The following is an 11,760-nucleotide window of genomic DNA, read 5'->3' on the forward strand; positions in this document are numbered from 1 at the left end:
GGGAGGGGGGGCGGGGCTGGGCCACACTCTCACTCCCTGCGCTTTTGCCTTCGCGGGTTTTGCCGCGGTTTTGCTGCCTTAGGAAGGCTCCACCGGCGCGATCCTCTGCTCCGGAGCCCTTCGCCTCGGTGCTTCCACGTGTACACATGCATACACATACCATGCAATACACATGGAACAAGAGAGTAAGATTTGAACCTGAGGAAGGCTCCACCGGCGCGATCCTCTGCTCCGGAGCCCTTCGCCTCGGTGCTTCCACGTGTACACATGCATACACATACCATGCAATACACATGGAACAAGAGAGTAAGATTTGAACAAGCAATATGCAAGAAAGTGTAACATACGGACTAGTGCTCCAAGAACAAATGGCTGGTCAATTATTGCCTAGCCAGATGCAATCAGTAGCGTACAGAATTAGCAAAATGCTTTTGCATACCTGTAGTGTCTTCTGATTCTTACTGAAATGATTTGTCTTTCTGATATCTTTGGTCAAATCAAGGGCTTATAGTCTTTCCAACATACACTGATTACTGTTTGTACAAAAGACTGTGCTAAGTGCAGTCACTGATTAATGAAGCGGACTGACAATAATTTGTGATATATTTAGAACAAGTCTGAGATGCATTTTCTTCATGGTAAATGAGATCTCCCCACAGGAAAAAAAGCAAATTTGTTTAGATACCAGAAAAGTATTTTAATTTCTCTCATATTCGGTAGTGTGTGTGTTTGTATATATATACACACACACATATATATGTTTGTTGTTCCACTATGATGATGTAAAGCACTTGAGAAACATGTTTCCCATGTTAATTACAAACCATATTAAATAAAAATACTAGACAACCATTTTAATCTGGAGTTCATATTTTCTTCAACCTAGAGGCTATAGTTTGTTCTGAAAGCAAGTTCTCATACAGAGCCGGTTTATGAGATTTGAATTGCTTGTTTCAAGTCATCTGATAAGCCTATGAACTAGCTACATAGTGAAGGGGAATAAAAGGATTTTTAAGTACAGAGGTATAATGAATCATGCCTATTTATTAGTCATCCTAATGAATACCTGCAAATTATTCTGCAATAAAGTTATTTTAACAAATTGGAGAACACAGACATATGTCAGTTACTGGGACAATTGCACAGTTTACTGTCAAGCAATTCTAGTAATTATTTAAATTGGTGATTAGATATCACATCGGCTGAGATATTTTAGAATTCCTTGAACTTCCAGTATGGAAATTTACTGTGTATAATTACATTACTGAGAAATATCCATACAGTAAATGAATATGCAGATCTCTATTTAGCAACCATAATGCATCTATATTTACTAGCTCATTTGTTTACACATATTCATGCTGTTTGCAGAAGGCCATTAGCTCTAATTTTCAACTTGTTTTCTAGCAAAAAAGTCAAATTTACAAGAAAGGAGTGAGACTGAACTGCTAAAAAAAATAGCAGCATTAAAGGAGTTTTTTTAGGGTGCTTAGCAGGTTACAGTCCATGACTATGGCTCCCAGCAATGCTTCTTAAACACTGTCAATTTGATTTCTCAAATAAAGTCAGCAAGAAAATACTAAAATCCTTTTGAAATACCATATTTTCATATAATTCTCTCGTAGAAACATTTTTGTAAAGTCTTGCACTTTTTTTTTGTTGGTACAAGCTACAGACAAAGCACAGATAGTAATTTTAAGCTTATTAGCAAAATTACCTAACCTCACACTATGACCATTTCTTGCTGTACTTAAACTGCACAGATGTTGAGCAGAGGCCATACCTTTTTTCAGAAACTTTTGCCATCGTTTTTAATACAAGCATAGTTGGTAAAAGTTCTAATGTATTTTAAAATAAGCCTTCATTAATACACACATGTTAATGATAGCAATAGTCTAACACATTTTAGGCCATAGACAAAGCTATTTTAAAAGCTAAAGCCCTTCCTTTTGTTTAAGGAGAAACAGAAGCCCACCGGGGGAGTAGGCCTTCCTTCAAATAGCCAGAGAAAACACATAATAAACCTACACTTTTCATCTTGCAGAAGGAAGCTGAAATATACAGCATAACTCAGAAAAAACACAGCATAGTTCAGGATGAAGTATTTACTGTACCATATTATTCACAGAAAGAGTTCCCTGTAGCAATTACAAAACAAACTGCAAGATATTGAACTTAAGAAAATATAAAACATGGTCAAAGAAATAGTAAAGCAGGGAAGACATAAAATTGGATGGAGTAAAGAAAAAGAAATATAAGCAAATATAAGGAATGGTTGTAACAGGACAAGAATTTAAACTTAGGTTCTTCAAATTTTCCCAGACGTTCATGGCTTGCAGTGCCCATAGCAGATACATGAGTAAGCACCTAGTGCTGCTCTCAAAGAGGTAGATGCAGAGATAAGATACAGAGGGTAACAGTATCCCTCTCCAGAGCAAACCACACAATTCTCCTTGGGCACAGAAGCAATAGCTCCCATGTTAAAATGTTCAGTTCCTTCAGGGTCACTTTTGTAGAATCATTCCCAAGATGAAAGAGAATTTCACATCACCTCAAAGGAAGAAAGTTATTTAGCTATGGAAAACTCGGGTATAGCAATATGGCTTGTGTAAGGCAACAAGAGAAACTTGTGCAGCTGGGGACAGAGTGTGGATTCTCTTCACTCCTAAGTTTTGCAGGAAGATGAGAATCCAATGATAACACACGGTCTTCATAGCTCAGACCTCCTTAAGCAAAACAAAACGAAACTCCAGTTTTAAACCGTGAAAAGAAGCCACGCTAAAAGGCAATAAAATTACTCCAGCTAATACAGTGAAGAAAAACCCAGCATTCCAGTAATTCAGAATGAATTCTGTTCTCTTGATATTCTCAACCAACGGATGTTTTAAGAGCATTTTCTGCAGAAAAGCAGTCCTGACAGATAGTTTTTGACTGACTGTCAAGAAAAAGAAAACAGAGCAATTTATATTAGAAAACCATAAGAATCAGTTCTCAGGTACAGATAAAAAGTTTACAAACTTTTCAAGGAAAGCTTTAAAATGTGCTGATAATAGAAGTATTAAAATGCCTATCTGATTTTCCACTGATTCATCCCTGAATGGACACTGGCTCACAGGATTAAAACTGTTTTCACAGTTATAACCAGAGGATTCAAATTTCCATCTGTGGGACTCATAAAACACTGTTTCAGTAGGCACTATATGGTTAGATGGATGAAGGTCAAACATATATATAAATTTCCCACTCTCCAAGTCAGACTTCTGAGAAAAATATACAGACCAAAATAAGTACATGCAATTCCCAGCAGCCAAGAGAATTATTTCTGAAAGCATTCTATTATTTTCCTAAATTTGATTTCCACTAAATCAGAGCCGAACTGACCAAACTGTCCAACTGAACACTGTTTGAATTAATACATGAAAAAGGTCTGGACTCACAATATTCACAGTGTCCAGAAAATAAAATCAGTAACAATCTGTGCCTAACATCTCAAACTGCAGCACTCATTTGAGGTAGGACTAAGCAGTAGCATGAAGAGAATGGGAAGAATCCTCCCTACAGCACCAGAGTACCTTAGCCGTTATTTTGATGTTGAAGGAACAAGGTAATTAGCACATCTCTGTCACTAGGTATAAGCATCAGAAGATTTGCAAAATAACCAGTCCACTAAACTCGTGTCCACTATTCCCTTGATAAATAGAAAAAGCTGGGCTCTTCAGGATCGTTTCTCTCAGAAACACAAGACTGACACTGTCTCCTTTTCATGGAAGGAGAAGACGGTCATCTGTCTACCTCTTGAAGAAAAAGTAGATCCTCATAAATTCCTGAAAGGAGTGGTACTTGTAATTAAAGGCAGGTTAGAAACTGTATAAAAATATTTAAGTGATTACCTCTCCTATAAAGACAACCATAACACAATCCAGTTTTTCTTCAGGGGACAGCTTATCAATAAGGGAGTGGAGAGTTTCTGTAAGGTAAGACTTGACTTTTCTTTTCACTGTAGGTATTCCCATTACAATGGAAACTGAAATCAAACAAACCAGAAATGTACTTTCAGTGATTTCATACACAAGACAGAAAACAAAAATCTTATCTCGTAATAAAGCATTAAGAAATGCAAAGGCTTAAAAGATGGAGATAACAGTAATTAAAAATAGTTTAAAAATATACCACCCATCATCAGAAGCATGATTAACATAACCATCACCAACACTCAGAGCAAACACAGCAAACAAAAAAACCCAGTAATCCTAGACATGCCAGACTATTGCATAGGTAATAATCAACAACCATGGTATTAATCAGATAAGCTGCACCAAGACTTGCACCAAGACTTACAGAGTGATTAAACTCCCTAACTTAGTTTTATTTTCAAATTGGCATAACCATTCTTCACAACTCAAGTAGTTAACTTCTCAGAAGTCGTCTTTTAAAAATGACACTGCTCAAAAAACCTCTATTACTTTCCTTGCACTTGATTTGGGTTCTTCTAGAAAAACAAGTCCAGGTCATCAGGATTGCCCAGAAATTTGTCACTGAAATCTCTTATCCCTGTTAAAAGCACCTCAAATGCAAAGCAATCTGGCCCCAGCTACAACGCTATTATCATTATCGAATTTCAGCTGGCCATCTGACTCCCGTGTTCCTTAACTTTCCCATAGTCTTTCTTCTGCACCCCACCCTGTACCCAGGGCTGGCTACCTACTACGAACACAGCAGACAGCAGCAGGAACACAGTAAAAGGATAAAGCAGACTTGGTGAAGTCAGCACCAGCATGCCAAGCCATCTGTGTGAAATGATTTACCACATCATAAATATATAAAATCAAACCACTATTAAAAAATGTTGTTTATCCTTCCTTATAGAGCCTGCTTTGCCTAGCAACTACACATTAACAAGCTCTGAATTTTTAAAACAAACATTCAAAAAGCACAGTGACCAGGAAAGGGGAAGATAGGAAAATAATTTTAACTCAGAATTTCCTCCCTCTTTTTAATTAAGAAAACCTGATTCCAATTTCTATTTTGTAATTTCAAACATCTGTCATATATTCCCAGTGGGATATAATACAGGCTTCACTTGAAACAATAAAAGAATATGAGCCTTTTCCTTCCTGAATAACAACATTGAAATAAACGGTGTTTATAGTCAAAAAAATAACCCTATGGCTTGAGCCCGCGTATTTGTCAGACAAGCATGCCTTCTGTTAAAAGAAGGAGCTATCAAATTTAGTGAAGTACTGAAAAAAATACAGTCCAGGAGTCACTAATGCTTCTTTCAAAAGCAAGGAGGGGGAGAAAATTAAAAAAGAAAGGCCTAGTGGACAGTAACATGAGCCATTCAAGTCAGATGGCACACAGAGAAATAAGGACTCATTGGTGAGGCCTTCAAGCTTAGACACACACACACGCGCGCGCTTTGAGGTATATCAGTTTGGTTGGGCTTCATGCTATTTATTTTCTAGAGCTCCAAGAGTGGGATTCCATGGAGCTATCCTAATGACCAAAGCTCAGAATTTGTGAGGATTAGGGAAAAAAAAGGGATCAACAGTATTGCAGCACAACACTGATTTTTTTTCCCCCCTCCAATGAATGTCCACATTTTATTGATGCAATTATATCTGATTATCCTAGTTCTCCCAACTCTAAGTTATACACTGAAATATATTGTTCAAAAAACCAGAAACATCAAATCTAAAATAATTATATCCATGCATGATTGCCCGACAAATCTGAAAAGCCAAAGGGATATGTCCATTAGCAGTTCAGAATCTGTTGTTCAGAATCTTGAACTTTGTTCCCTTTTACTTAGTTACAAAAAATTCATCCAAACTAAATGCTTCTTAATGTGTACCTTAACATGGGATGGGGTGTGATTGAGATTATGCAGAAAAGAGCAAAGCTGAAACCAAACTCCTTTCATCTTGGATTCAGTGCAAATTCCAAGAGATATCAATATCACACAAGTTAAATGAGATGTCCTTGATCTACCAAGTAATGCAGTAGATTATATTACTAAAACTAGAAAGTCCTCCAGATATAAAACATAAAATAAACATCATATCAGCATACCTCCTGTCCTTCCAAGGCCAACCTGCACAGAAGGTTGAAGGCTTCCTTCATTTTTCAACAAATGAGGCAAATGGTAATAGATATTTGGCACTTGAAGAGATTTTCTACTTGTTAGCTCTTTTAACAATTTCAGCGTCTCATCTGCAAACATACATGAAATCAGTAATGCAGAAAACAAACAAGATGAAGTTTTATGCAGTGGTAAATAATACAAAATTCCAAGTTTGGTCCTAACTGAAAAACAGAACAAATGATGCATTTTACTGAGGCATTATATCTTGTGTACAAAGGAAGTCTTTTCTCATTTTAATTTTTAAATAAACTATGGCCAAGATTATTTTCCACTCGGTAACCTTGCTACAGATATAGTTAATACTTACCTGATCACACAAGACTTGGTGTGTAGTCACAGAAGTAAAAAACGCTCCATTTATTTAGGTTGGTTTGGTTTTTTTCCCCAATGAATCAAAATGGGAGGCTTATTTACCTAGGTTATTTTTTACTTACGCTTACAGAGCTCATCACCATGTAGTGATGCCACTGCAAATAACTTTTCAAAGCTACAAATACATACTGGAATACACTGCAGATACAGATACAAAACAAACATAGCATAAAATACACAATTAAGATTTTCAGTATTTCTGCAATAAAATGAATGCTAACATGAATTTAATTTAGTCCATTAGAGTACTTAAAATAATTCTTGCTCCTTCTAGAATAACTGCCTCTCAGGATGTCCAGGTGGCCCTCAAAGTTGCAAATAACAGTTTTTAAATTCCCCTGCTGTGCGTGTTGATTTTCTTACATCAAGTGTGAAAACAACTCTTATTTCAAATGACAAACATGATAGCATATGGACCTTTGAAAACTTATGGGCTTTACAATATCAAGTTAAGTAAAAAACTGTACTCATGGTTTCCGAGAAAAAATTGAATTGTGCAGAAGTGAGAGAAGTAATGCCATAAATGTCATTCCTCTCAGATTCTGAGTGTAGTTTCCACAAAGCTGGAACAGTTTTGTTGTGAGTTTTGTTTTGGTTTTTTTTAAATATTTATTTTTGGGTGAAACTAAATTCCTCACCACTTATAATCTTGAAAAAATGCTTTGTAATAGATGCCATAAGTCGAGACACTAATTTTGATAGATTCCAATACAGGTACATTTTACTTTTCCTGCTAACATTTCCTTTAGCTTCAACTGCAAAAGCTGGACTAAAAATTCTCTCAAAATATGACAACTCTTTGTATGAATGAATAATGTTTTACATAAAACAATCTGGAATTCTTTCAGCTTCAAAGATAGCAAATACTTCATAGTATTATGTATACTTAAGTAGATTAAACTTAATAAAATCTATCGAATACTAAGTTCTGAGCACAAAAGCTCAGGAATTCAGACTTCAGCTGACTTCCCATCATGGCTCCCCATGGAAAAAAGAGGATGTCCCAGTTGGGATCCAGACATGGTAGAAAGTTTAAAAAGTGAATCGGTAACTTCAGCTGCATCAGAAGAGAATAACTCCCTATGACTACATTGTCTATAAGCAAGCTAACTCATTTTTAGAAATAACTGTGGTAATAACTTAATCATAAATCCAGTATCAAACTTATATGACTTCCTCTATTTTTGTTCGCTTTAACAGCAAAAACATACACACAGAAGAGGAAGACCAGAGTCACAGACTATGTTAAATGTAACCTTTATCTATACCATTCCTGGAGATCCAGGGAACTATGGAGATCAGGTTGGATAGGCCATTAGTGTCAGACAGAGCAATTCATCCTTAATATCAGCACTGAGGGCCTATAATTATAACCCTCCCCCCCCAAAGAAATTCTATAGAAGATAGTAACTCGTAGCACAAATGCAAGTAGGTAAGAGATTCAAAAAGCTTGATCCAGTTTTTTGATTTGCATAAATCTTTGGGTTTATATTCCTCATTAGGCCAATACTCACCAGAAAGTTTATATTTATTTGTTATTCATTTTCCATCTAGAATAGTCAGAGTGACTAAAGCAGTAATAGTGTGATTTTAAAAGTTAACTTGAAAACTGGTGAGTAGTGCGAAGGCATTCTCTAATATTGCCAAACACAGCTCTCAGTAAACTTGAGCATCAGCCTCCAAAACTGGTAAAAACTTATGGAAGACTTTACCAGTTCAACAATTAATGACTAGTTATTAAAAAGGACATTATCTGTACATTTTACAAATCATAACCAATACCTTAGATAGCCTGTATGTTTTTACATCTTCCAGCTGACTTTTAAACATATTTTAATTGCTTCAAGTTCATCTATTTCTTAAACACTGTTTGCTGACCTTTCCCCTCAAGCTCTATTTAAAAAGTGATGTAAATTATTGTCAAAATATAGTCAGTATGTTAAATAAGTAACCAGAAGTTCCAAACTTTTGGAGCTAGGCATGGAGTAAGTATTCAGTCCCTAAAGTCATAAGAATGAAGAGTGGGTGGATCATTAAGAATAGAAATAGGAAATCTGCACTGCTGAACAGTTTCATTCGGCTTTCTTGGTATTAATTTTTTATTCTATATTAATAAGAAGAGATATTAGTAGTGTAGAGTTATAAAAAATAGCTCAATCACAGTATGTACCTGAAAAATTATTCATTGCATTCTTACTCCCATTTGTTTCTGCTACTGCACGCCTGAACTGCTCCAAGATAGCGTTCAGCTCAGAAGAGCGCTGCAGAGTGCGATGCTCAGCTATACGAAGACGTTCCTTCAAAGCATGAAATTCCCGTTGATATGCAATCAACTTTTCTAGAGAGAAAAAAAGATGATCCTGGTTATTTTTGGAAACAAACACCTACAGACAGATCCAACAAGGGTCAGGGACTGCTCAGCTATGCAGCACCTGAAATTCCACCAAGAAGAGGGCACAGCCCAGCACTATCCCACCCGAGTTAGGCACCTTCGCATTTACACAGCATACAGAGGGAAGAGTGAGCTGCACCAGCCAGGGGTGCAAAGCAGGCACTGAAGGGGGTATGTCCCTCACTGTAGCCACAGACAGGGGCAACCTTTGAGTTCCCATTACTCAGCACCACAAGGCAATTCTGAACCTTTTCTTGGAACAGATGCCCACAAACCCTTTCTTTTAAGAAGCAGAATAGGAGTGGTGCCTTACAAAAGCACGTTATGCCTTTTGAAAGCCCCCTCTGAACACTTTGTAAGAATGAGTGGAATTTGACAATATTTCAGACATACCAATTTCAAACACAAGTTTTAACGATATTGTCAGTGCCTGCAAAAACAAAATTTTTATCAAAATCCTGCTAATGTAGATACATATATGTATTCTTTGAAAGGAGACCAAAAGAGTGAGGGAAACACCAAAACTCGTTTGCTGATATGTTGCCTATGCCCTTGCCACCCAGCAAAGTAAATATCTCTGGTTTGTGCATATTTCCTCGAACCTCGTGCTCACCACCATCACTCTTCTTCAGCCAATCTACAGATATGGACTGGAGTATCTTGAGTGATTTTATACATTATAATCAATATTCCAACCACACAGCTGTCATCCGTAGACATATCTTTTTTGCTATTTACCTATCCATTCCTAGCCTTTTAGTATTGCAATGGTAGGAAAGTAGAAGTTTTGCAAGCAATTTGAATCTCTTCCTGTTGCTACACTACAGTAACACATGGAGTAAAAAAGGAATTACAGTCAACTTTCCCTTGTAAATTGAAAGACATTGGAGGAAATGCAGCATTATTAACATTTATTTTCTTTTTTGTAGTTGGGATGTACTGTTCTGACTACATTTAGAAAACATAATTAGCTAAATTGCCCTCTGTTTTGAAGACAGAAAAATAAAAACATAGTTCACTACCTCTTAAAAACATTTCCCTTGCCAGCCTTATTTTCCTTTTTTCATTAAAACCAAATGGTTACTGCTTTTGTGCCAACACACCCAGAACACAGATGCTGGCCCACAATACAGTGCTAGGCACACTACACACTGACAACTGAATGCAGACGGCTATTTGAAACAGGACTTGGTGCTTTAGTCAGCAGTATTGAGAAGGCCAGGAAAATTTTCTGGAGTTTCTGGCATGAAGGACATTCTTACTTGCCAATGATAACCCAAAGAAATCAAAGATTGCCTGGAACCATGTCTACTAGTTACTGTAAGGTTACAAAACATTTTAACAGCTAAATGAATATAGAATTGTATTAGTGTAGAGGCCACACAAGTATGCGAATGATATCCCCTCCCCAAAATGAACGGACGATGGCAGGTTATACAGATAGCTGTTAATTTCTGTCTAAACAGGGAAGAACAGGTGAGCAACCAAAGAACATGCAAGGTTTTACTGGGGGCTTCCATAGCAGTGGATAGCCTCAGAAGCAGCCTGTAGCATCAGGTCTCCCTTCTTGTCTTTCTTCATGGTACAAGATAGCAGACAAACTTTGATACTTCTGTTCTTCCTACTTTGAAAAGGCTAAACTCATCTGTGGCAGTCTGTATTTCTCCTGGGAAAATGGTGAGAACCCTATGGAACCTGTGGTTCAGACTCCAGCACCTCAAGTAGGATGAATTCAGGTCTTTCTCTCTTGACTTAGACAAATTCTTGGCAGAGACCATTTCTCTTCCTGCACTTACTAAAAGATATCAGCACATCAGGCACAGTGCTCCAATGATTCTGGTGCTCTAAGGAACAGTCGAGTCTTAGAGGGAACAATTTACCTAGGAATATGTCAAACAGTGGAGAACCACAGTAGTTCCCCTGCCACCTCCACCTAGCAAACTCCATAATGCAAAATCTGAAATATCTTATTACTAAACTCAGTTGTAAACAGAGATTAAGATTTTTCTACCTCCCTAATTCAGGTAGGCAGTTTTATCACATGAAGAAATGAAAACTGTAGTTTCGTATTAAGAACTACCAACAAAAAAACCCTTACTGAGAAGATGACACTTTCAGAGGAGGTGACTTTTATAATACCTTTAATTTGCAATTAATATAATATGTCAAAAATAAAAAAGGTAATTAGTTAATTTCTTTTTAAAGAAATTTAAAATAATATATGTAGAAGTAAACTTTTATTTTCATAACTTATCATAGCAGTTTTTGAGCAAAGAACATAGGACCCCAACTGTGGCACTGTAAAATAGAATCACAGAATCATAGAATCACTCCCATCTACAAGAAGGGCTTAAAGGAGGATCCAGGAAATTATAGGCCCATCAGTCTTACTTCAGTCCCTGGAAAAGTTATGGAACGAATCCTCCTGGGGGCTATCACAAGTCAAATGAAACACGTGATTGGGAAAAGCCAGCACGGATTCACCAAGGCCAAATCGTGCTTGACAAACATGATCACCTTCTACAACAGAGTAACCTGCTCAGCTGATGCGGGGTAAGCAGTGGACATTGTCTACCTGGATTTCTCCAAGGCTTTTGACATGGTTTCCCACAGCCTCCTCCTAGAGAAACTGATGCATTACAGTCTAGACAAGTGGTCTGTCCGGTGGGTGGGGGAACTGGCTGACAGGCCGCACCCAGAGGGTGGTGGTAAATAGCTCCTTTTCAAACTGGCAACCTGTTACAAGTGGGGTCCCCCAGTGATCAATACTGGGCCCAATGCTGTTTAATATCTTCATAAGTGATCTGGATGATGGGATCAAGTGTACCCTGATGAAGTTTGCCGATGATAC

At 37.3% G+C, this 11,760-nt stretch overlaps 1 protein-coding gene across 1 annotated transcript in view; it reads right to left on the reverse strand.

Moving 5' to 3' along the window:
* Positions 1 to 11,760, reverse strand: part of MGAT4A (mannosyl (alpha-1,3-)-glycoprotein beta-1,4-N-acetylglucosaminyltransferase, isozyme A) — a gene marked incomplete at its 3' end in the record, with an annotated part of 71,221 nt that overhangs the window by 29,582 nt on the left and 29,879 nt on the right. Inside the window, exons 2-4 of the mRNA XM_009277114.2 lie at positions 8,688 to 8,855; positions 6,073 to 6,213; positions 3,891 to 4,024 (exon numbers count right to left, since the gene is read on the reverse strand). Coding sequence (XP_009275389.1) covers positions 3,891 to 4,024; positions 6,073 to 6,213; positions 8,688 to 8,855 — 443 coding nt within the window. The remainder of the gene's footprint in view (positions 1 to 3,890; positions 4,025 to 6,072; positions 6,214 to 8,687; positions 8,856 to 11,760) is intronic.

Source organism: Aptenodytes forsteri, unplaced genomic scaffold, assembly GCF_000699145.1.
Source record: "Aptenodytes forsteri isolate BGI_AS27 unplaced genomic scaffold, ASM69914v1 Scaffold539, whole genome shotgun sequence".
Classification (NCBI taxonomy): Eukaryota; Metazoa; Chordata; class Aves; order Sphenisciformes; family Spheniscidae; genus Aptenodytes; species Aptenodytes forsteri.